Consider the following 27,465-nt stretch of genomic DNA (forward strand, 5'->3'; position numbering starts at 1 on the left):
AGTAGTTAACCTTTCCTCCAAACCTCTCTCCCAATCCGAAACCTCTGTGCTATCCAAAGGCCTCACCTTCAGCCCCACTCCCAGATTTAACCAAACAAAGATTTACTGTCCTACACCCGTACTCTCTGCTGGAAATAACACTTTGCCACGAAGAAAAATGATCCTAATCCTACTCCTAATGATCCAACTCCCCAAGACACTATCCAAATTGAACCATGCCTGGAACAGTTCCGTCCTCCGTCACAGCGGGACCCACCTCCTCTTCCTCAAAATCACCCTCTCCTAACCTTCCAGGAATTTCTGACTTCCAGCCTTGCCTCTCAATCCTTCTTAAAAAACCTTAGTCCTACTCCCAACATCACCACTGCTGAAGCCCAGGCTATCCGTGATCTGAAGGCTGACCAATCCATCGTCATTCTTCCGGCGGACAAAGGTTCCACGACTGTGGTACTTGATCGTCGGGAGTATGTGGCTGAGGGACTGCGTCAGCTTTCAGACAACACTACTTACAAAGTTTGCCGAGGTAATCCCATTCCTGATGTCCAGGCGGAGCTTCAAGGAATCCTCAGAACCTTAGGCCCCCTACAAAACCTTTCACCTGACTCCATCAACCTCCTGACCCCACCAACACCCCGCACTCCTACCTTCTACCTTCTTCCCAAAATTCACAAACCCAATCATCCCGGTCGTCCCATTGTAGCTGGTTACCAAGCCCCCACAGAACGCATCTCTGCCTATGTAGATCAACACCTTCAACCCATTACATGCAGTCTCCCATCCTTCATCAAAGACACCAACCACTTTCTCGAACGCCTGGAATCCCTACCCAGTCTGTTACCCCTGGAAACCATCCTTGTAAGCATTGATGCCACTTCCTTATACACAAATATTCCGCAAGTCCAGGGCCTCGCTGCGATGGAGCACTTCCTTTCACGCCGATCACCTGCCGCCCTACCTAAAACCTCTTTCCTCATCACCTTAGCCAGCTTCATCCTGACCCACAACTTCTACACTTTTGAAGGCCAGACATACCAACAATTAAAGGGAACAGCCATGGGTACCATGATGGCCCCCTCGTACGCCAACCTATTCATGGGTCGCTTAGAGGAAGCCTTCTTGGTTACCCAGGCCTGCCAACCCAAAGTTTGGTACAGATTTATTGATGTCATTTTCATGATCTGGACTCACAGTGAAGAACAACTCCAGAATTTCCTCTCCAACCTCAACTCCTTTGGTTCCATCAGATTCACCTGGCCCTACTCTAAATCCCATGCCACTTTCCATGACATTGACCTCCACCTGTCCAATGGCCAGCTTCACACGTCTGTCCACATCAAACCCACCAACAAGCAAGAGTACCTCCATTATGACAGCTGCCACCCATTCCACATCAAATGGTCCCTTCCCTACAGCCTAGGTCTTCGTGGCAAACGAATCTGCTCCAGTCCGGAATCCTTGAACCATTACAACAACAACCTGAAAACAGCTTTTGCATCCTGTAACTACCCTCCCGACCTGGTACAGAAGCAAATAACCAGAGCCACTTCCTCATCTCCTCAAACCCGGAACCTTCCACAGAACAACCCCAAAAGTGCCCCACTTGTGACAGGAGACTTTCCGGGACTGGATCAGATTCTGAATGTGGCTCTCCAGCAGGGATACGACTTCCTCAAATCCTGCCCTGAAATGAGATCCATCCTTCATCAAATCCTCCCCACTCCACCAAGAGTGTCTTTCCGCCGTCCGCCTAACCTTCATAACCTCTTAGTTCATCCCTATGAAATCCCCAAACCACCTTCCCTACCCTCTGGCTCCTACCCCTGTAACCGCCCCCGGTGTAAAACCTGTCCCATGCACCCTCCCACCACCACCTATTCCAGTCCTGTAACCCAGAAGGTGTACACGATCAAAGGCAGAGCCACGTGTGAAAGCACCCACGTGATTTACCAACTGACCTGCCTACACTGTGAAGCGTTCTATGTGGGAATGACCAGCAACAAACTGTCCATTCGCATGAATGGACACAGACAGACAGTGTTTGTTGGTAATGAGGATCACCCTGTGGCTAAACATGCCTTGGTGCACGGCCAGCACATCTTGGCACAGTGTTACACCGTCCGGGTTATCTGGATACTTCCCACTAACACCAACCTGTCAGAACTCCGGAGATGGGAACTTGCCCTTCAGCATATCCTCTCTTCTCGCTATCCACCAGGCCTCAATCTCCGCTAATTTCTAATTTCAATTTGCCGCCGCTCATACCTCACCTGTCTTTCAACATCATCTTTGCCTCTGTACTTTCGCCCCGACTGACATCTCTGCCCAAACTCTTTGCCTTTACAAATGTCTGCTTGTGTCTGTGTATACGCGGATGGATATGTGTGTGTGTGTGTGCGCGCGAGTGTATACCTGTCCTTTTTTCCCCCTAAGGTAAGTCTTTCCGCTCCCGGGATTGGAATGACTCCTTACCCTCTCCCTTAAAACCCAAATCCTTTTGTCTTTCCCTCTCCTTCCCTCTTTCCTGACGAGGCAACCGTTGGTTGCGAAAGCTAGAATTTTGTGTGTATGTTTGTGTGTCTATCGACCTGCCAGCGCTTTTGTTTGGTAAGTCTCATCATCTTTCTTATATATATATATTCCAGTCCCGGGAGCGGAAAGACTTACCTTAGGGGGGAAAAAGGACGGGTATACACTCGCGCGCACACACACACACACACACATATCCATCCACACATATACAGACACCAATGTATATGTGTGGATGGATATGTGTGTGTGTGCGCGCGAGTGTATACCCGTCCTTTTTTCCCCCCAAGGTAAGTCTTTCCGCTCCCGGGACTGGAATGACTCCTTACCCTCTCCCTTAAAACCCACATCCTTTCGTCTTTCCCTCTCCATCCCTCTTTCCTGATGAGGCAACAGTTTGTTGCGAAAGCTTGAATTTTGTGTGTATGTTTGTGTTCGTTTGTGTGTCTGTCGACCTGCCAGCACTTTCATTTGGTAAGTCACATCATCTTTGTTTTTAGGTATATTTTTCCTTTGTGGAATGTTTCCTTCTATTATAACTATATATATATATGAATATAATAGAGGGAAACACTCCACGTGGGAAAGCGTTCTATGTGGGAATGACCAGCAACAAACTGGCCATTCGCATGAATGGACCCAGGCAGACAGTGTTTGTTGGTAATGAGGATCACCCTGTGGCTAAACATGCCTTGGTGCACGGCCAGCACATCTTGGCACAGTGTTACACCGTCCGGGTTATCTGGATACTTCCCACTAACACCAACCTGTCAGAACTCCGGAGATGGGAACTTGCCCTTCAGCATATCCTCTCTTCTCGCTATCCGCCAGGCCTCAATCTCCGCTAATTTCTAATTTCAATCTGCCGCCGCTCATACCTCACCTGTCTTTCAACATCATCTTTGCCTCTGTACTTCCGTCCCGACTGACATCTCTGCCCAAACTCTTTGCCTTTACAAATGTCTGCTTGTGTCTGTGTATGTGTGGATGGATATGTGTGTGTGTGCGAGTGTATACCTGTCCTTTTCCCCCCTAAGGTAAGTCTTTCCGCTCCCGGGATTGGAATGACTCCTTACCCTCTCCCTTAAAACCCATATCCTTTTGTCTTTCCTTCTCCTCCCCTCTTTCCTGATGAGGCAACCGTTGGTTGCGAAAGCTAGATTTTTGTGTGTATGTTTGTGTTTGTTTGTGTGTCTATCGACCTGCCAGCGCTTTTGTTTGGTAAGTCTCATCATCTTTCTTTTTAAATATATTTTCCCACGTGGAGTGTTTCCCTCTATTATATTCATATCATTAATTTGAACCCAACAATCACGTTTGTTATTGTTATTATTATTGTCACTGTTACATTTCGTAGTCTTTTCTGTCATCTTATTTCCTCCTTCTGTTTTTGCCAGCAGTTTTACTTTCTATTCACCTTCTCCTTTTTTACCGTAATCCAGTATACAATTTTATCCCGCCGATATATAATCAATAATACGTAATAATACGTAACCCACTTCCAAACCATAACCAAAAACTTTTTTTCCGCTTTCAACACTACCGCTGCTATAAAATCCGCCGTTTCCAGTTCACAAACAGTTCCTTTCAGCTATTAAACAACCTTTTCGGCCAGTTTTAATATCTTTTGCTTTATTTCCATTTCCGTTTTTCTCACATCATCGATCATTTTTAGCCGCTTCCCACATGTTTTAACGTCATTATTTCTTCATCAGACAATTGTTAGCTTCATTTCCATAATCTGCCACCACCAAACCACCCTTTTAATACATCCTCACGTAGTTTTTTCGAAATTTTCCCGTATTTCTCCACCCTTTAACGTGTTTTGGCGGCAACACAACCACCTAACCTTCATGCACATCATTATCTACCTACACAAGTTCACCATAGGATCAACATAGCCCAGCTCTAACCAACCCTTTTTCGCCTTTTTTCACACCAGATCTCCATTTGATTTCTAGTTTTACCTTTATCTCTCCCCATATATTTTTATATTTATTTTCATTTTCATTTCAGCCTCGTGTTCCACTTTCCACCTTCTAGTACCATGTCACCCTCACAACACCTCCACAACGACCCCATTAAGTTTTATTTACATTCCCTCCGCAAACATGCCTTCGCCCTAGCCAGATTACACTCCCATATTTTATTTTCTCAGGCTTGTCTGACATTTGGCATCACCCCCAAAGGCCTCACACTTAAAGTTCCCATCTCTGGCTGCAACCCTTCTTTCCATCAGTCCCTATACCAGTTCCAGACTGAACAATCCATTGCCCTCACCCACCTAATCCTTCACCTACATGTCCACTCAGCCAATCAACACACCCATCAACTCCTATCCTTAATAAAAGTCCTCAATCTTTCCTCTCCCACATCCACACCGGCTGTTCAGAGCATCCTCCTACAGGCCAACCGCAAATTAGAACAGCATGCCACCCTCCACCTTAAAAAACTATCCAATCTCCTGGTTTCCCACCTCCGGAAAGGCAACTCACTCACCCTTCACAACCATTCCAGCAAACCTCAACCTCCTCTCATTGCACACAAACCCAGTCTCTCCCATCTACTCAATCTCCCACTTCCAGCTCCACTCCCTCCAAAACCTCAAAATTCCGATCAACACAATCTGGAACCACAACACCCCAATTCAGTAGTTAACCTCTCCTCCAAACCTCTCTCCCAATCCGAAACCTCTGTCCTATCCAAAGGCCTCACCTTCAGCCCCACTCCCAGATTTAACCAAACAGCCCTTGTCAAAGATTTACTGTCCTACACCCGTACTCTCTGCTGGAAATATCACTTTGCCACGAAGAAAAATGATCCTAATCCTACTCCTAATGATCCAACTCCCCAAGATACTATCCAAATTGAACCATGCCTGGAACAGTTCCGTCCTCCGTCACAGCGGGACCCACCTCCTCTTCCTCAAAATCACCCTCTCCTAACCTTCCAGGAATTTCTGACTTCCAGCCTTGCCTCTCAATCCTTCTTAAAAAACCTTAATCCTACTCCCAACATCACCACTGCTGAAGCCCAGGCTATCCGTGATCTGAAGGCTGACCAATCCATCGTCATTCTTCCGGCGGACAAGGGTTCCACGACTGTGGTACTTGATCGTCGGGAGTACGTGGCTGAGGGACTGCGTCAGCTTTCAGACAACACTACTTACAAAGTTTGCCGTGGTAATCCCATTCCTGATGTCCAGGCGGAGCTTCAAGGAATCCTCAGAACCTTAGGCCCCCTACAAAACCTTTCACCTGACTCCATCAACCTCCTGACCCCACCAACACCCCGCACTCCTACCTTCTACCTTCTTCCCAAAATTCACAAACCCAATCATCCCGGTCGTCCCATTGTAGCTGGTTACCAAGCCCCCACAGAACGCATCTCTGCCTATGTAGATCAACACCTTCAACCCATTACATGCAGTCTCCCATCCTTCATCAAAGACACCAACCACTTTCTCGAACGCCTGGAATCCCTACCCAGTCTGTTACCCCCGGAAACCATCCTTGTAAGCATTGATGCCACTTCCTTATACACAAATATTCCGCATGTCCAGGGTCTCGCTGCGATGGAGCACTTCCTTTCACGCCGATCACCTGCCGCCCTACCTAAAACCTCTTTCCTCATCACCTTAGCCAGCTTCATCCTGACCCACAACTTCTACACTTTTGAAGGCCAGACATACCAACAATTAAAGGGAACAGCCATGGGTACCATGATGGCCCCCTCGTACGCCAACCTATTCATGGGTCGTTTAGAGGAAGCCTTCTTGGTTACCCAGGCCTGCCAACCCAAAGTTTGGTACAGATTTATTGATGTCATTTTCATGATCTGGACTCACAGTGAAGAAGAACTCCAGAATTTCCTCTCCAACCTCAACTCCTTTGGTTCCATCAGATTCACCTGGCCCTACTCTAAATCCCATGCCACTTTCCATGACATTGACCTCCACCTGTCCAATGGCCAGCTTCACACGTCTGTCCACATCAAACCCACCAACAAGCAAGAGTACCTCCATTATGACAGCTGCCACCCATTCCACATCAAATGGTCCCTTCCCTACAGCCTAGGTCTTCGTGGCAAACGAATCTGCTCCAGTCCGGAATCCTTGAACCATTACAACAACAACCTGAAAACAGCTTTTGCATCCTGTAACTACCCTCCCGACCTGGTACAGAAGCAAATAACCAGAGCCACTTCCTCATCTCCTCAAACCCGGAACCTTCCACAGAACAACCCCAAAAGTGCCCCACTTGTGACAGGAGACTTTCCGGGACTGGATCAGATTCTGAATGTGGCTCTCCAGCAGGGATACGACTTCCTCAAATCCTGCCCTGAAATGAGATCCATCCTTCATCAAATCCTCCCCACTCCACCAAGAGTGTCTTTCCGCCGTCCGCCTAACCTTCATAACCTCTTAGTTCATCCCTATGAAATCCCCAAACCACCTTCCCTACCCTCTGGCTCCTACCCCTGTAACCGCCCCAGGTGTAAAACCTGTCCCATGCACCCTCCCACCACCACCTATTCCAGTCCTGTAACCCAGAAGGTGTACACGATCAAAGGCAGAGCCACGTGTGAAAGCACCCACGTGATTTACCAACTGACCTGCCTACACTGTGAAGCGTTCTATGTGGGAATGACCAGCAACAAACTGTCCATTCGCATGAATGGACACAGACAGACAGTGTTTGTTGGTAATGAGGATCACCCTGTGGCTAAACATGCCTTGGTGCACGGCCAGCACATCTTGGCACAGTGTTACACCGTCCGGGTTATCTGGATACTTCCCACTAACACCAACCTGTCAGAACTCCGGAGATGGGAACTTGCCCTTCAGCATATCCTCTCTTCTCGCTATCCACCAGGCCTCAATCTCCGCTAATTTCTAATTTCAATTTGCCGCCGCTCATACCTCACCTGTCTTTCAACATCATCTTTGCCTCTGTACTTCCGCCCCGACTGACATCTCTGCCCAAACTCTTTGACTTTACAAATGTCTGCTTGTGTCTGTGTATACGCGGATGGATATGTGTGTGTGTGTGTGCGCGCGGGTGTATACCTGTCCTTTTTTCCCCCTAAGGTAAGTCTTTCCGCTCCCGGGATTGGAATGACTCCTTACCCTCTCCCTTAAAACCCAAATCCTTTTGTCTTTCCCTCTCCTTCCCTCTTTCCTGACGAGGCAACCGTTGGTTGCGAAAGCTAGAATTTTGTGTGTATGTTTGTGTGTCTATCGACCTGCCAGCGCTTTTGTTTGGTAAGTCTCATCATCTTTCTTATATATATATATTCCAGTCCCGGGAGCGGAAAGACTTACCTTAGGGGGAAAAAGGACGGGTATACACTGGCACACACACACATATCCATCCACACATATATATTTCCCCCTTTTTTCCTTTTTTCCCCCTAAGGTAAGTCTTTCCGCTCCCGGGACTGGAATGACTCCTTACCCTCTCCCTTAAAACCCACATCCTTTCGTCTTTCCCTCTCCTTCCCTCTTTCCTGATGAGGCAACAGTTTGTTGCGAAAGCTTGAATTTTGTGTGTATGTTTGTGTTCGTTTGTGTGTCTGTCGACCTGCCAGCACTTTCATTTGGTAAGTCACATCATCTTTGTTTTTAGGTATATTTTTCCTTTGTGGAATGTTTCCTTCTATTATAACTATATATATATATATATATATATATATGAATATAATAGAGGGAAACACTCCACGTGGGAAAGCGTTCTATGTGGGAATGACCAGCAACAAACTGGCCATTCGCATGAATGGACCCAGGCAGACAGTGTTTGTTGGTAATGAGGATCACCCTGTGGCTAAACATGCCTTGGTGCACGGCCAGCACATCTTGGCACAGTGTTACACCGTCCGGGTTATCTGGATACTTCCCACTAACACCAACCTGTCAGAACTCCGGAGATGGGAACTTGCCCTTCAGCATATCCTCTCTTCTCGCTATCCGCCAGGCCTCAATCTCCGCTAATTTCTAATTTCAATCTGCCGCCGCTCATACCTCACCTGTCTTTCAACATCATCTTTGCCTCTGTACTTCCGTCCCGACTGACATCTCTGCCCAAACTCTTTGCCTTTACAAATGTCTGCTTGTGTCTGTGTATGTGTGGATGGATATGTGTGTGTGTGCGAGTGTATACCTGTCCTTTTCCCCCCTAAGGTAAGTCTTTCCGCTCCCGGGATTGGAATGACTCCTTACCCTCTCCCTTAAAACCCATATCCTTTTGTCTTTCCTTCTCCTCCCCTCTTTCCTGACGAGGCAACCGTTGGTTGCGAAAGCTAGATTTTTGTGTGTATGTTTGTGTTTGTTTGTGTGTCTATCGACCTGCCAGCGCTTTTGTTTGGTAAGTCTCATCATCTTTCTTTTTAAATATATTTTCCCACGTGGAGTGTTTCCCTCTATTATATTCATATCATTAATTTGAACCCAACAATCACGTTTGTTATTGTTATTATTATTGTCACTGTTACATTTCGTAGTCTTTTCTGTCATCTTATTTCCTCCTTCTGTTTTTGCCAGCAGTTTTACTTTCTATTCACCTTCTCCTTTTTTACCGTAATCCAGTATACAATTTTATCCCGCCGATATATACTCAATAATACGTAATAATACGTAACCCACTTCCAAACCATAACCAAAAACTTTTTTTCCGCTTTCAACACTACCGCTGCTATAAAATCCGCCGTTTCCAGTTCACAAACAGTTCCTTTCAGCTATTAAACAACCTTTTCGGCCAGTTTTAATATCTTTTGCTTTATTTCCATTTCCGTTTTTCTCACATCATCGATCATTTTTAGCCGCTTCCCACATGTTTTAACGTCATTATTTCTTCATCAGACAATTGTTAGCTTCATTTCCATAATCTGCCACCACCAAACCACCCTTTTAATACATCCTCACGTAGTTTTTTCGAAATTTTCCCGTATTTCTCCACCCTTTAACGTGTTTTGGCGGCAACACAACCACCTAACCTTCATGCACATCATTATCTACCTACACAAGTTCACCATAGGATCAACATAGCCCAGCTCTAACCAACCCTTTTTCGCCTTTTTTCACACCAGATCTCCATTTGATTTCTAGTTTTACCTTTATCTCTCCCCATATATTTTTATATTTATTTTCATTTTCATTTCAGCCTCGTGTTCCACTTTCCACCTTCTAGTACCATGTCACCCTCACAACACCTCCACAACGACCCCATTAAGTTTTATTTACATTCCCTCCGCAAACATGCCTTCGCCCTAGCCAGATTACACTCCCATATTTTATTTTCTCAGGCTTGTCTGACATTTGGCATCACCCCCAAAGGCCTCACACTTAAAGTTCCCATCTCTGGCTGCAACCCTTCTTTCCATCAGTCCCTATACCAGTTCCAGACTGAACAATCCATTGCCCTCACCCACCTAATCCTTCACCTACATGTCCACTCAGCCAATCAACACACCCATCAACTCCTATCCTTAATAAAAGTCCTCAATCTTTCCTCTCCCACATCCACACCGGCTGTTCAGAGCATCCTCCTACAGGCCAACCGCAAATTAGAACAGCATGCCACCCTCCACCTTAAAAAACTATCCAATCTCCTGGTTTCCCACCTCCGGAAAGGCAACTCACTCACCCTTCACAACCATTCCAGCAAACCTCAACCTCCTCTCATTGCACACAAACCCAGTCTCTCCCATCTACTCAATCTCCCACTTCCAGCTCCACTCCCTCCAAAACCTCAAAATTCCGATCAACACAATCTGGAACCACAACACCCCAATTCAGTAGTTAACCTCTCCTCCAAACCTCTCTCCCAATCCGAAACCTCTGTCCTATCCAAAGGCCTCACCTTCAGCCCCACTCCCAGATTTAACCAAACAGCCCTTGTCAAAGATTTACTGTCCTACACCCGTACTCTCTGCTGGAAATATCACTTTGCCACGAAGAAAAATGATCCTAATCCTACTCCTAATGATCCAACTCCCCAAGATACTATCCAAATTGAACCATGCCTGGAACAGTTCCGTCCTCCGTCACAGCGGGACCCACCTCCTCTTCCTCAAAATCACCCTCTCCTAACCTTCCAGGAATTTCTGACTTCCAGCCTTGCCTCTCAATCCTTCTTAAAAAACCTTAATCCTACTCCCAACATCACCACTGCTGAAGCCCAGGCTATCCGTGATCTGAAGGCTGACCAATCCATCGTCATTCTTCCGGCGGACAAGGGTTCCACGACTGTGGTACTTGATCGTCGGGAGTACGTGGCTGAGGGACTGCGTCAGCTTTCAGACAACACTACTTACAAAGTTTGCCATGGTAATCCCATTCCTGATGTCCAGGCGGAGCTTCAAGGAATCCTCAGAACCTTAGGCCCCCTACAAAACCTTTCACATGACTCCATCAACCTCCTGACCCCACCAACACCCCGCACCCCTACCTTCTACCTTCTTCCCAAAATTCACAAACCTAATCATCCCGGCCGTCCCATTGTAGCTGGTTACCAAGCCCCCACAGAACGCATCTCTGCCTACGTAGATCAACACCTTCAACCCATTACATGCAGTCTCCCATCCTTCATCAAAGACACCAACCACTTTCTCGAACGCCTGGAATCCCTACCCAGTCTGTTACCCCCGGAAACCATCCTTGTAAGCATTGATGCCACTTCCTTATACACAAATATTCCGCATGTCCAGGGCCTCGCTGCGATGGAGCACTTCCTTTCACGCCGATCACCTGCCGCCCTACCTAAAACCTCTTTCCTCATTACCTTAGCCAGCTTCATCCTGACCCACAACTTCTTCACTTTTGAAGGCCAGACATACCAACAATTAAAGGGAACAGCCATGGGTACCATGATGGCCCCCTCGTACGCCAACCTATTCATGGGTCGCTTAGAGGAAGCCTTCTTGGTTACCCAGGCCTGCCAACCCAAAGTTTGGTACAGATTTATTGATGACATTTTCATGATCTGGACTCACAGTGAAGAAGAACTCCAGAATTTCCTCTCCAACCTCAACTCCTTTGGTTCCATCAGATTCACCTGGTCCTACTCTAAATCCCATGCCACTTTCCTTGACGTTGACCTCCACCTGTCCAATGGCCAGCTTCACACGTCCGTCCACATCAAACCCACCAACAAGCAAGAGTACCTCCATTATGACAGCTGCCACCCATTCCACATCAAACGGTCCCTTCCCTACAGCCTAGGTCTTCGTGGCAAACGAATCTGCTCCAGTCCGGAATCCTTGAACCATTACACCAACAACCTGAAAACAGCTTTTGCATCCCGTAACTACCCTCCCGACCTGGTACAGAAGCAAATAACCAGAGCCACTTCCTCATCTCCTCAAACCCGGAACCTTCCACAGAAGAACCCCAAAAGTGCCCCACTTGTGACAGGATACTTTCCGGGACTGGATCAGATTCTGAATGTGGCTCTCCAGCAGGGATACGACTTCCTCAAATCCTGCCCTGAAATGAGATCCATCCTTCATGAAATCCTCCCCACTCCACCAAGAGTGTCTTTCCGCCGTCCACCTAACCTTCGTAACCTCTTAGTTCATCCCTATGAAATCCCCAAACCACCTTCCCTACCCTCTGGCTCCTACCCCTGTAACCGCCCCCGGTGTAAAACCTGTCCCATGCACCCTCCCACCACCACCTATTCCAGTCCTGTAACCCGGAAGGTGTACACGATCAAAGGCAGAGCCACGTGTGAAAGCACCCACGTGATTTACCAACTGACCTGCCTACACTGTGAAGCGTTCTATGTGGGAATGACCAGCAACAAACTGGCCATTCGCATGAATGGACACAGGCAGACAGTGTTTGTTGGTAATGAGGATCACCCTGTGGCTAAACATGCCTTGGTGCGCGGCCAGCACATCTTGGCACAGTGTTACACCGTCCGGGTTATCTGGATACTTCCCACTAACACCAACCTGTCAGAACTCCGGAGATGGGAACTTGCCCTTCAGCATATCCTCTCTTCTCGCTATCCGCCAGGCCTCAATCTCCGCTAATTTCTAATTTCAATCTGCCGCCGCTCATACCTCACCTGTCTTTCAACATCATCTTTGCCTCTGTACTTCCGTCCCGACTGACATCTCTGCCCAAACTCTTTGCCTTTACAAATGTCTGCTTGTGTCTGTGTATGTGTGGATGGATATGTGTGTGTGTGCGAGTGTATACCCGTCCTTTTTTCCCCCTTAGGTAAGTCTTTCCGCTCCCGGGACTGGAATGACTCCTTACCCTCTCCCTTAAAACCCACATCCTTTCGTCTTTCCCTCTCCTTCCCTCTTTCCTGATGAGGCAACAGTTTGTTGCGAAAGCTTGAATTTTGTGTGTATGTTTGTGTTCGTTTGTGTGTCTGTCGACCTGCCAGCACTTTCATTTGGTAAGTCACATCATCTTTGTTTTTAGATATATATATATATATATACCTGAAAACAAAGATGATGTGACTTACCGAATGAAAGTGCTGGCAGGTCGACAGACACACAAACATACACACAAAATTCAAGCTTTCGCAACAAACTGTTGCCTCATCAGGAAAGAGGGAAGGAGAGGGAAAGACGAAAGGATGTGGGTTTTAAGGGAGAGGGTAAGGAGTCATTCCAGTCCCGGGAGCGGAAAGACTTACCTTAGGGGGAAAAAGGGACGGGTATACACTCGCTCGCACACACACACACACACACACACACACACACACACACACACACACATATCCATCCACACATATCCATCCACACATGGGATATATATATATATATATATATATATATATATATATATTGATTAGTACGTATATTACATGTGTTTGTGGTTCAGCAAGCAAAATCATTTTACACTTCCTTTCAGTAATAAGTAAGCTTCAGTACCATAAATAGTTTCCATATCACGTGATAGGAAACAAACTTCATAAACAATATAAAATGTGAAAATTTTCCTTGTATTCCAGGTTATTGAGATTTGCAAATTTCATTCTAGGTATCAGACTTATAAGGTTTCAAATCAGTTACATTTCTCAAACCAAATAATTTCCTAGACTTTGGATAGATCAACCTGTAAGCATTTGGGTGAGGATTTTCTCTCACCTCAAATGGTCCTATATAAATGTCGAAAAATTTCTTTAGTTCTGAAGTCATACGTTGAGATTTTTCTTTCATTTTAACCAAAACGAAATCACTAATATTAAAGTGTGAAAACCTGCCTTTTGCATCGTGTCTTCTCTTTCTATAATCTGCTTGTTTTTTCATGGTGTCTTTTACAGTTTGTTCTCTCTTCTGAGGTGGCAAAATTTGACAAACTGGAAAATCTGTGTGTTCAGAAATAAAGCTAGTGGGTCTTTTATTAAACATAATTTCGAATGCTGAAAAGCCAGTGGATGTATGTTGCAAACTGTTCATTATATCTTCGAAATCATTTACATATTCAATCCAATTTACATGGTTCTTACTACAATATGTTCTGCACAACCTCCCTATCTCTCTCATGTACATCTCTGCTGGATTACTGGACGGGTGATAAACTGAAATCAAAATATGTTTTATGTTTGCATTTTCAACAAAATCTTTCCATACTTTTGATGTAAATCGTGAGTCGTTGTCTGACAAGATTGCTTATGGAGTACCTACCTTATTGAAATAATCACTGGTTAATTTAGATGTAATCTGTTTACTTGTAGCTTTCCTTAGTGGATACAATTTGATGAATTTTAAGAATATGTCAACAATCACAGAGATAAAACTGTAACCTCCTTTTGACTTGGGGAGGGGTCCATAAATGTCGCAAGCTGTGAGCTCTAAATTTTTGCTGGGCAAAATGTTTTGCATCATCCCTCTGCATGTTTGATTACTCACCTTTACTCTTTGGGATCGGTCACAGGCTGCTAATTTTTTCTTCACTCTTCTGGCAATATAATAATCATCTATTGCTTAGCTCCCAAATAACTTTTTACCAATTTCCAATTTTCATCAGTATTTTGGTGTCTCCTAATGCCATTACAAATTTTTAAAAATTCTCCTTCCTCTTTTATCCCCTTCAAATACATAATTTTGAAATTTTTGCCATCAATGCCTGTTTCATTATCAAAATTTAGCCCAATAGGTGACCTAGAAAGTGCATCAGCAATAACATTTTCCTTCCCCTTGATATATTTAATTTCATAATCAAATTGTTGTAAAAATAATGCCCATCTGGTGATTCTACTATGATAAAGCCTACACTCCTGTAAGTAACTTACTGCTTTGTGATCAGAGTAAACAATTACTTTGTGTCCAAGAAGATAATTTTTAAATTTGTTGAAAGCCAAAAGTTCTTTTTCAGTCACAGTGTAAGTCTTTTCATACTTTTGTAATACTCTACTAGCAAATGCAATGGAATGGTGTTCAATATGATCTCTTACGACTTTTTCCTGAAATAAGTGTGCTCCTAATCCTGTATCACTGCTGTCAGTCATCAAACAGAAGGGTAAAGACATGTCAGGCCTATATAGAATTCTGCTCTGTGAAAGTTGTTTCTTTATCTCATCAAATGCTTTTTGACAATCAGATGACCAATCCCAGACATTATTTTTCTTTAATAGAACACATAAACAAGAAGTGTTCATAGCTTGAGTACTGACATACTTTCTGTAAAATCCAGCAAGACCAAAAAAGATTTTAATTGTTTTTTTATTTTTAGGAACAGGAAAATTTTCTGTAGCTTCAATTTTTTCTCTGTCAGGTTCAATCCCCTTTTCCGAAATAATGTGTCCCAAAAATTTCGATTCACTTACTCCAAATTTACATTTTTCTAACTTTAAGGTCATACCCCCTTCCCTTAATTTTGTACACACCTGTGTTAGCAATTCAAAATGTTCTTCCCATGTTTTTTCCAGAAATCAAAATATCATCTACATATACAGTAAGTTTAGACAGTAGTTCATCCTCGAAAACAAGATCTAATGCTCTAATAAACTCAGCAACAGAAACAGTTAGTCCAAATGGTACAACACAGTAATGACAACTTTTTCCCCCATACAAAAATGCAGTGTATTTTCTAGAATTTATTTCTAAAGAAATTTGGTGAAAGCCTGAAGTTAAGTCTAAGCTGCTCATGAATTTCACACATTCAAATTTACGTAACAGTTCATCTATGTTTTCTGGATGATCATTTTCTCTTTTCAAAAATTTGTTAAGGTGCCTAGAATCAAGTACAAGTCTAACACCCCCTCCACGTTTGGTAACCACCACCAAACGATTATTATAATCACTGTTACTTCTTTCGATTACACCCCATGCTTCCATTTTTTGTATCTCACTCTCTACTTCTTTTCTTTTTGCAAACGGAATACTATAAGGCTTGAGGAAAAAAGGTTCATGATTTTTAAGGTGTAAAGTGCATTGATAATACCTGACTCTTCCAGGTTTTTCATTGAAAACACCTTGAAATTCCCACAATAAATTTTCCAACTGTCTCTTTTGATCACTGTCCAAATTAATTGCTTCCTCTACTTTACTTTTAACTAGATTTTCATAATTTTGACCAAAAAAATTTAGCTCAGATTTGTCATCAAAGCAGTACAAATTCTCTTCATAGTCTATGATTTTCCTGACATGATTGCAACCTTCTCCACAGTGTATAATAAACAGTTGCGTACACACAATAATATTGCTTTTTGGTTCACACGCAATTAACTTCATCTCACTCCAGCTAAATGCAGCACTTACCTTTAACACCCAGTCCATGCCTAACAATATGTTCTCTTCTAAACTTGGAATAACAAGACAACCCTGCTCAAATTTTACGTCTTCTATTTCAAATGATAAAAATACTTGACTTTTGATGGCTTGACTGTGTTTGCCTGTAGCTCCTCTTATTTTTACTCCCATCACAGGGGCCTCAACGAAATCAACACTGTCTTTAATTTTATTTCTGAATTTTTCTGAAATAGCTGAAATAGGACTCCCTGTATCAATGAGACATTTACCCTCCCAATTGTTTACTTTAGCTTTAATGTATGGACACCCTAATTCACATTCTTCTACTTTTTCTTTTAATGGTTCATGTAATAGGTCATTTCCAGTTTTTCTAAAATTACACTCATTATTTTCCTGGTCAGTTTTTAACAACTTCACACACACATTGACACTTTCATTATCATCGTCTATGGATACAACAGGTTGAGCATACATCAGATATTCATTACATTTTACACTTTGCCACCAGTGAGGATATAACCTTCTACAAATTTTAGCTAAATAGTTCCACAACTCTTCCCTATCTGTTTTGTAATTGCAACTGTTCCATAATATTTTTAAAAAAATTTCACCTTTTCCTTCACAACTTGTATGTGGGTTTAAATACTTCATACTATTTGCTGGCACAACATTAAGTCCTCTGCTACATTAAATTGGTTACACTGACTAAACTTTCCCTGTTCTTCAGATGCATGAGTGTCCTCTTCCTCATTACTAACCACACTTACCTCATCATAATGCTCACAATTATCAACTTCATTATCACATAGCTTCACTACTTCACTTGAAATAATCTCAACGAATACCTGATACTCACCCACAGCATTAATCTCACCATTACTTACCTCCGTACAACTCTCAACAACATCATTAGCTTTCATATTTTCATCAAAATCAAAACTTTCCTCATCATGCATCCTATCCACAGTCACATTAAGATCCATCTCTCTCTCTCTCTCTCTCTTCACATAACTTTTCATTTTCATTAAATAACTTATTCAAATCAGAGTTGTATAGTCTGTCAGATACTTCAGAATTACATAGATTATCATTCTCTACCCAATTATAAAATTCTGGCACAATTGCAATATCCTCATCTGGCTTGTTCTGAGAAGTAGTTACCTTATTGCTTTCAACATGATTATTTTCTGTTATTGTATCCCAAAATTTCTGATCAAAATTTAAAGTATTAATTTGGTGTTGAACATGAGTGTCTGTTATTTGTGGTGTGTATTTGTTTTGTCTTCCACTGGTTTTATTATAATAATAAGTTACAGTTCTCCTTCTTCCTCTGTCTGTAAATTCCCAGTTGTTATTGATTTTTCTCGCCCCAAAACTGCGGATCCTCATTGAGGCGGTCCGGAGTTTTCCTGCCTGTTTTCTCGGTTTGATCTCCAATTTTGTTGCCCCCTGTTTCTGTCATCCCATCTGTTTCTATTTCCAAAATTTCTATCCCTGTCTCTGTCATTACCATTATGATCCCTATTGTTTCCCCTGTGTTGTTCATATTCTGTATTCTCTTCTCTCTCCATACCTGTTTGAATACCTCCTGTTGGTGTTCACCTTTATTAAAATTTTGCATATTCCCTCTTTCTAATGCCCTATCCAATTTATCCACATATTTTAAAAATTCTTCCACGGAATCATCAGACCCATGAACTAAATCCCATTGCAATTTTTCAGGTAGCCTTCTTTTCAGCGCATCTATTTGTGTCATTTCATCAAAAGGTTTATCTAAATGCATTAATTTTCTCAATTGATCTTTACAAAATGCTCTCATGGTGCCCACTCTCCCTCTGAAAATAGGTCCATTTAAAAATTCAGATTTAATCCTCCCCTGTTCAAATTCTGACCAAAATTTGCAAAGGTTTCCCACTGATCGAAATTTTGGTTAGTCCAGGAGAGGGCCTCCCCTTCAAGAAATTTTTTGACAAATTTAATTTTTTTTTTTTATTACCTGGCATAAAATTGTCCTTGCATCGGTGCAAAAAATCAACTGGGTGCAAATTATCACAAGGAAAACTTTTCACTAACAGGTTCGATCATGCTGGTCCATGACTGTATTAATTCTTTTTAACAACATAGTCTTCAACTTGCTTTATTTTTTAATGTGTCTAATTTATTGGTAAAATTTGATTCTAAACTGTCAACCTTTTTCTCAACACTACTGACTGCATTAACACTGTTTACTTTAAAGTCATTCAATTTTTCATCTAGTGATGCATTTTCATTTTGAATTTCCCTGGCTCTGTTACTATTTTCGGCAATAAATTCATTTTCAAAACCAATTACTTTTTCCTCCACGTTGTCTACCCTCGATTCTATCACCTTTAAGTTACCTTCCAGTGTATTTTTGACCTCAGTTAACTCAGTTTTTATTGCATTTAATTGCTTATTCAAATTCTCCCCTAACCTTTCGTCAATTTCAGCCCTCATTTCAGATTTTAAATTATTTATGTTTTCGTTCTGCTTACTCAGAAGCTGCAGAATTATTTCAATCCTATCGAGTTTCTGATCCTCCCCCACTATTTCTTCCCCTGCATTAATTTTATCCATTATTAACTGTTAACAGAAAATGAACCACTAGAAATGACAATACCAAATTACAAAATTCTTTAGAATTTTTACTTAACTTATAGCTGAAGTCTTCTCCGTCGGAATACAGTCATAGTGTTTATTTTAAATCCTTTGTTGTCCCGTTGTTTTTTGTGTCCATTTCTCATCCTGTGGTTGTCTCCTTTTGATTGTCAGGTTTTTGTCGATATTTTTCATAACAGACTCACTGTGTGCTTTTCCTGAAACACATCTACAGTTAATTTTTGAATATTTGGTGCTGCCTATCCCGGCTGAGCCCCCACGTTCCAACAACCCTACCACAACAAAGGTCAAAATTTAATGATTGTGGTGTTGCTCACGCTGCTAAATACTGCATTTTTGGGCAACAATATAGTTATTATGTGGCAGGTGTCATTAGAGCACAGTTAATTATTGTCATTTCATGTAATAATGAAAAAACTAGGCACTCATCTTTTCGTGTTTCCCACACTGGTCTCGTTATAAAATCATGGCTCAATTGTCGAAAATCTCGGATGCAGAAAGGCCTAGGTTTTATTCTGCTATATTCGAAAGTTTTGTAGATGCGCTTCACAAACCATTCTTGAAGATTACACTTTAGCAGGACAATGGTGATGTAAAAAAAGTAATCAGCACTCCGAATTTAAGTTAGACTTCCTTTTAATTGCTTTTATTGCAATATCACTCGACACAAACATCACTTCACGATACAAAACATACTTGAAAACGTCTTCCTCACAGTCACTGTTAAAGTTCACATTTTATAAGCTGACTACAACATGATGTCCAAGACTTGACCGTCTCAAGGTCCGACACTCTAACAACTAACTAATAATCGCTTACGCGCCCAAAAATCAGAGTTACGAGTATGTCAAAGATCATAGTGACAAAAGAAAGAATACACATAAGAATAATATCATTGCAATATAAACATATCGATGAATCAAAGTACTTCTACATTAATGAAATCAAATCTGAATGTTGTCTCAGAAATATGTCAACTACTTTACAGAAACACAGTAGAATATTACTGGTATTGAGAGGTTCAGGTGAGCTGCTGTAATGGTTACGTCATTCAAGTACCATTACAAGCTGCATAATGGTTTGTGGCAGCAACCTCATGCTGCAATGACAGCTATGGGAAATGCGATGGCGTACTGGTAATGCACGTATTTGAAAATGCGGCTGACTGAATAGTGGCCAACACTGCATCGTTAACAGCAATAATTATTATGGATCCAGCTGAAATCAGTATCTGTAATTAATGTAACTATAAAAAGACAGTGTTAGTGAGGACTTTCTCATGATTCGTGTAGGCAAAAACAGAGTTACAATATCTTAAGCTCTTTCAGAAATATGAGGTGAACTGCTTATCTGAAACACCATATCAAAGAGCTTTGGGTGTAATATTTTTACAGAAAAATGCAAAAGTGTCACATGGGATGACAGTGATTTATTATTATACTTGTTGTTATATAATTGTGTTACTTTTTGTTACCAAACTCGCACTGTGTATTCTGACTAATTCTTCACTATATTAAAGCATGTAATTTAACAGGTACATTTTAACTGTCATTTTAAGTAAGTTTGTTTTAGTAATATGTTTGATTTCATGAGTTTAATTCATTCTTAGTAGATGTAATTTAAGTCTGAGTTTTGGTGATGGACAGAGCTGTTTGTTCAGTAATAATCAATATTATTTTTCATGTGCAAAACTGATTGGTGAATGTATTCAAATGGTGTAGCTAAAATCCCCAAATACTTTAAGCAGATCTTTACAATGAGCTCTTTATTGTAAATTTACCAATTGTAAACTTCGTTCGGTGTTTCATTTACTTTCTTAGCAGCACTTCTACCACTTCAGAACACAGTCTGTGGTTCACGTAGAAGATTGTATTTGTTCTAGTAATTTATTAATCTATCTTTCATAATTATTTTATTATTTTAGAGAAGTATGACAAAGGTGAATGGGATTGTAGTTTCCTGTTTCATCAGCATTGCTTTTCTTTAGGAGAGTCACAACTCTTCCCTGTTTTGAATACTCTGCAGAGTATCCTGATGCAAATGACTCATTAATTATGTTTGTGACAAGAGCTTGTGTGCCCTGCGTGCATCATTTCAGCACACAGATTGGTATGTTCTGTAAGCCTGCTGATTTTTATTTATTTTTGAGATTTTGTACAGTTTACTGACTACAGGCTCTGTGATTGATGATACCTTTATTGTAATTAGTGTTGGTGATAGCAGTTGTATGTAAACCTGAGTTTTTTACATAAGGACTTAAGAAACTAAGTTACACATGTTGTCTGTCACATGCCAACACCATTGTGAGCACATTGTCAAAAGAGACTACATGTTCCAGGTTTCCCGAAGGCACAATTCTTCTGCAGTGCAGAGAACAGGTGCATCATAGTATGGGAATCAAATGGTGTGCCAGTGGGAAACATACCAATGTTAAAGTGTGACCAAGGTCACATAAAGATGTATGGTTCTAATTAGGAAGGCTATCAACACCTACCATAGAGGACAATGTCCAGGCATTGAAGGAAGAATATCTCTGGGAAGGGGGGGGGGGGGGGGGGATTTCCAATGATGGGAACATTCACACAGCTGTTCTCAAATGGCTTTATGACAAGGTGGTTTCTAATTTGGGGAATTTAATGATTGATAGAATGTTCCAACCATTGTTTACAGAGACTGGTGACTGTGTTGTAAAGAATGCCTTGTATCTGCGTTACACTGAAGAGTAATAGAGTATTCAATGAAAATTACTTGGCCTGCCGTGACAATTTGTAACTTACTGTTTGAAGTTCCCTCATACTTTGTAGAAAAATTTGCTATTTTTACAGTTAATAGAGTTGAGTGACATTGATAACCTGGAATATGATGTTCACCAGCATTAAGTTTAATTGTACTTTGTGTGGTATAAATTTGTATTAGCAATTGAAAATTACTTATTTGACATCGGAAAAAGATAATAATGAGATTATATGGGCAGTTTACTTCAGTCTGTCATAGCCATTCTGTCAGGAATTGTATGGCAAGTAGACCAAAATCTGAAGACGGGAAACATTTCCTTTCATGAAAAAGCCAAAAGAAACGAATTTTGGGCAGAGAGAAGCCGAAAAGGAAATCGTGTGTTCATTCTTGAACTTCACAACTTCAGACCTTTTTTTTAGAAAAAAAGAAAGACGGAAAGCAGGTCCACTCAAAAAGCTTTCTAAATAAAAAGCCCATGAAGTACTGAATCTCCTCTAATTATACTTTTGAAGAGCTGAAAATACCCTGAAATAAGTTTTGTCCAGTGGGCTGTTATTCGGTGCAATGGCTGAGTGAATCAACCAGAATAAATCCCATTTCACATTAGTGGTTGTAATAATCTGTATTGTGTTTTTAATACTGTGCAATGATAGCATGCATTAACAAGAATAAATTCTATTTCGCATTGGTGGAGGTATTGATCTGTATATACATTGTTCAGTTAATCATTTTGAAATATCATTTTATGTTTCAGATAGCATTTGCTCATCTTCTACCAAACTTTATTGAATGCTGGTGGGATGCTCTAATATTAGATGTACTTGTGTGCAATGGATTGGGAATTTGGTGTGGCTTGAAAATTTGCAAGTATCTGGAGATGAGAGAGTATAAATGGGTTAGCATAAGGTAATTGAATTACTCTGTTTCTAGGCTCAGTGAAACAGGAAGTGGAATACCCTTTAAGGTGAAACAGGTCTGCCATGGATGCCATGTAGTTTCAGATTTCTTGATTTTAGTAAAGCAGAATGATGGTGATTGCTTTAGGCTGATCTAATTTGCGGTGCGTCACTAGTATTGCAGTGGGCAGCCATAGAAAATTCAGAATAAAATAATAAAGTCACTTTAATAGTACATTCAGATACATTTTTATATAATAGGTCTTGTTGAGTGTGAAAATGAATTAAAAATGGCAACAACATGTAGGCTCTGCAGCGGGCTTTTCTGTTTATTAAAAGATCAATGTAAAGCCAAGCTCATTTAGTCAAGCAGTTGTATAAAAGATAGAAAGATGAAAGCAAATATCAGTATACCTTCTCAGCAATAATTCAAACACAACAGAATAAGTGGTTTATTGGAAATGGATTTATCATAGTATGCAATGTATGTGTGAACCTCCTTCGGAGGGTGACAGAGACTATTAATTGTTTAGCTTTGGACATTCACTAAATCTGTCACTTATTGTACATGTCTGGGATCTGGTTAGTTGTCAACTTTTTGTTCCATGTTATTCCACCAGCAAAAATTAGTGCTTTGTGGGATCATTAAGGGATTCATCACAGGAAGTGTTGGCTTTATACATTACTGAATTTTCAGTCAGTGTCATTTTTAATTATTTGTGTATTGCTTTGTCACTTCTCATTTCACTCATATATTTATCATCAGGGTGGAAAAGTAATCACCAAAATGTGTATTTTGTATGGAAATTGATTTTAACTCAGAAAAGTCAGACACATCTCAGACAACTCTAGAAAATGCAGGAAATTCTGAAATAATCTGCAAGGAATTTAACTTGTACTTGCACGCACGCACGCACGCACACACACACACACACACACACACACACACACACACACACACACACACACACCTTCCTTCCTACCTACCTACTTATGCATGCTCTCTCATGTGCATTTGCTCATGTGCATAGGTAAGAGCATGAACTGTTGAGTGAGGTGTAGTGAGCTAGTGTGTGCATTGTGATGAAGATAAGTGTGAATGTATGAGTGAGTGAATGAATGAGCGTGCTGTGGTGACTGCCTGCATAGGTGCCCAAGAGTGTGTACACGAGTGAGAACATGGGTTGGTGAGCATGCACAGGTTATTTGTGTGTGTGTGTGTGTGTGTGTGTGTGTGTGTGTGTGTGTTTCCATGGTTCTAATACAAATGTGTACTTTGCTGACTTTCTTGCATTGTTGTGCTTCAAGTAAAAAGTTACCATACCAGAACAAGCTCCTGTTTTGAAATATAGGAGATTATTCGTAACGATCTATTAATGTTATATTTAATTAGGGCAATTAAAGTTATATCTGTGTAGGGTTGCTCCATTCTGAATTGGCATGGTACAGAAGAATAAAAGGTGATGGAAAGTAGCATTATGCTTTCCAAGGCCGGTGGGTAAGCCAACTTACTCAACTGACTTAACAATTGAACTGTTAGCAAACAATTGTTTGGTTCCACAGCTTTGGTGTTGAGGAGGAGAACATCTTATCAGACACATGACATGAGAGAAACATTTTTAACATCCTAGTAGCTGGAACATTTTCAGTGGCTTCTACAAACTTTTTGCTGCCTGTAGTATCTTATATGCTCATGTCAAACTCCTCCATCCACTGGCACCGAATCTCAGCCTGATTCAGCCATTCAACTTGATCAACTTTTTTTTTCTCAGACAATTACACTTTGCACTCTTAACACTCACTCCCAACACATCAACTGCTACCTCAAACCCTGAGAGAGTTAAATCAGTGAAAATCTCAGGATGAATTTTTATTTGGATGGAAAAAATTATGACTTGTAAATATATATGTGGTGCAGAAAAACAGGTGGAAATTTTATAAGAATGATAGCATGGAATATCCGGGGAAATGAAATGGAAAAGAGACAAAGTTGATTCAGTGATCATGTATGAAATTGCGCTATGTTATATAATTGTGACAGAAACTGTAACGGATGCTGTGAATAAATGTGTGTGCTGAAGTTGCTATGTTGAATTCCTTCAAATTACTAGTAACAGCAGCATTTTGGTACCGAAACACAGGAGTGTGTGGCAAGATTAAGTACTGCCACACATTCAAGAGGTTTCAACATCATTGAAGAAGATTTCGAGCAAATTAAAACTTGAAAAACCATAACATCATGCCGTGTTCAGCTTGGACAGATAAGTCACAGCATTTGCTGTACTCCACTCGCAGTCATTATTGATTGATTCTGTTTGTGTATAATTTGACTTGGTGCATCCGTGTTGACCACAGAGCAATATTGAGCATTTGGTATGTCATTTATGCAGTACAAAGGGGACTACTAAAGTATTGTTAGACGGCAGTGCAGTAAGAAAGAGCGTTCCTAAGGGTTGCTGATGACAATTACTGCACAGCATTGCCATCTCGTAGTGACGGCGGACATCCCGTTATGGGGTGACTGGCACAGACACACCCTCGCAGCAACCAAGCATCACACACCATGATGGATGCAGACCAATTCTGCCCAAATTGTGATGCAAGTGGACAACTCTACACCCAAATGCCACCAATTTCATGAGCCAGAGAGTGTTTCTGCACCATCAGAGAAAGTCAGACACTGTCAGGAGCACCTGCAGGAAACCATAGGAGAGCTAATCTCACTCAGTGGCCCAATACAGGGCTTGCCAGATTTCACAGAATACAAGGCACACACACAATCTTGTGAAGGCTGCTCTGACAAATGCAAATGGGTCATTTGAAATGCAAAAAGGCTTTTAGGAGGAGCATGTTCAAGGGATAGAAAAACAGCTGATGTGCATTAGCCAATATCAGCAACTCACAAACATGCCCACGTGGACATCAAGTTGCCTACTATCAAACTGCATCCTTTCTCTCGTGACATAAAAGCATAACTGCATTCTTCCTCAGGTGACTTAGAAGTGTGATCACGATTCTGATAGCACCTTCACAGTTATCGTTGATGAAACTCCAGTCGTGTCACTTATGAACAAGCACCTGTTCCTCTGTGTTTATTTAGATGGGGAACCCAAGGATTTGGTGGATGGGTTTGCTGTTATGGCTGGCATATATGAGCAGACAAAGCAAATTTTGGAATCCATGTATGGGGACAAGAATGGATTATCCAAAGCCACCTTGACTTCTTGAGAACCAGAACACTTCAACTTCAAGCAGTCCAGAGGCTCTCAACACCTCCTCCATTCAGAGCCATAAGTGGATTCAAGCACTACGAGCACTAGGAGAGCACATGACACTTGTACGTGCATTCCCAGAATAAATTTGCAGAAACAAGTTTATCCATGCATCATGAAGGCAAAAGATCCAAGAAGGGAATCTTGCACAGCTTATGGAGCTCCTCAACAAAGAAGTGGAGGGAGCCCTTCAGTACATGCAAAGTAAGTGGAGAATCTGTTCTGTAAGACAATCATGTACCCACAGCATCAACTTTTCATATGAAAGTTAAAATGAAAATTGACAAGAAGAAGAAACAACAAAATTCAGACCCTTTTCGTGTGTAACTTAGCACTAGGCCAAGATTGCTAAAAGGTTGCAAGCTTACAGGCTAGAATAAATAGCCTGAAGGAAATGGACTGCTGCTTGCTATACCTTAGATGTGTCTTTAAATGAGGAAATGTATCCCGCATAGAATGTAAAAGTGTGAACTACATTTCCATTGTGTGATAGCCACCTCACAACAGTGAACAAGATTGAAACGAAGGTGTCCAACTTTGTACACTTACCTACTGCTCATTGACTATCAGAGGGCCAGCTGGGGGTAGTAAACTGACATGTGACACTGTAGAGTGTCTAGTTTTATACACCATTCACTGATCTAATCTCTACAACTCAAATGTCACTGGAACCAGAGCTCTAGAGATAATAACATTTGAGCCATTCTGCACATCATCCTTCTCAATGAGAAAGGTTCATTTTGATATGATGGGATACTCCACCAGTGCCCATATATCAGTTACAGTCCTTGAAAGCAGCAACAAATTCTCTCGTCAACCGACGGTACCACAAGATGTGGGAAACATGGCCTTGAGAGAGGGTACACAGCTGGCATAACCAAGAGGAGATACTGAAGATCTACCTATTGAAGTCCTAATTGGGGCAGATTCTTATTGGAAAATTGTGACTTTGGGACAACCAATTAAAGTATGACCTTCATTGGTTCCCTTTCTGACAATCTTCGGTTATGTTCTCAGTGGAAACAGAACTGGTACTGCGGTTCATAATGCAACTGTCAACTTCTTTCAGGTTAGGTATCTGATGAGTCAGTGTGCTGTTTTTGGGACTTGCAGGCAATCAGCATAAAAGAGCATCAACAGTGAACATTGACACCCATGCACCAAGTCTGGAAAGTGTTGTGAGAGTCATACTGCATAGAGAATGGCTACAGACTGGTATGTCCCTCTGGAAAGAAGGGTTTACTTCTCTCCAGCAGCCACACTGCAGTGGAAGCATGTCTTCCCCCATTACTAAACAAGTTGCAAGAGAATGAAGAACTGAAGCATATGTATCATGTGATCATATCACATTACATTAGGAGGCGTCAGGTAGATGTTGCACCTGAGGATATACAGTTGGAAACGTGTTTTACATGCCGCACTATGTAGTGAAGAAATGCAGCAGTAGAAGCATCAAATACTGGACCTTGTTCGATGCATCATCACACAGACAAGACTTTCCATCTCTGAATGAGGCCCTCGAAACAGGATCAAATTTACTGCCATATATCCTCATAACGTTGCTACAATTCCGCAAACTTCCGGTGGGACTAGCGTGTGATGTGGGCCAATACAGTTGACTTTGAATGAAGAGGACAGAGATCTCACTAGGTTCTTCTGGTATCTTGTTCAAAAAGCCAAGAATG

At 41.7% G+C, this 27,465-nt stretch overlaps 1 protein-coding gene across 8 annotated transcripts in view; it reads left to right on the top strand.

Annotated features, from left to right (window-relative positions):
- Positions 1–27,465, top strand: part of LOC126162326 (phosphatidylserine synthase) — a 185,102-nt gene that overhangs the window by 61,304 nt on the left and 96,333 nt on the right. For all 8 annotated transcript variants that reach the window (XR_007535063.1, XR_007535061.1, XR_007535064.1 and 5 more), the window contains exon 4: positions 22,367–22,518. Coding sequence is in view for 4 of the 8 variants with exons in the window: in XM_049918752.1 (XP_049774709.1) it covers positions 22,367–22,518 (152 nt within the window). In the remaining 4 variants the exon portion in view is untranslated. The remainder of the gene's footprint in view (positions 1–22,366; positions 22,519–27,465) is intronic.

Source organism: Schistocerca cancellata, chromosome 2 (assembly GCF_023864275.1).
Source record: "Schistocerca cancellata isolate TAMUIC-IGC-003103 chromosome 2, iqSchCanc2.1, whole genome shotgun sequence".
Classification (NCBI taxonomy): domain Eukaryota; kingdom Metazoa; phylum Arthropoda; class Insecta; order Orthoptera; family Acrididae; genus Schistocerca; species Schistocerca cancellata.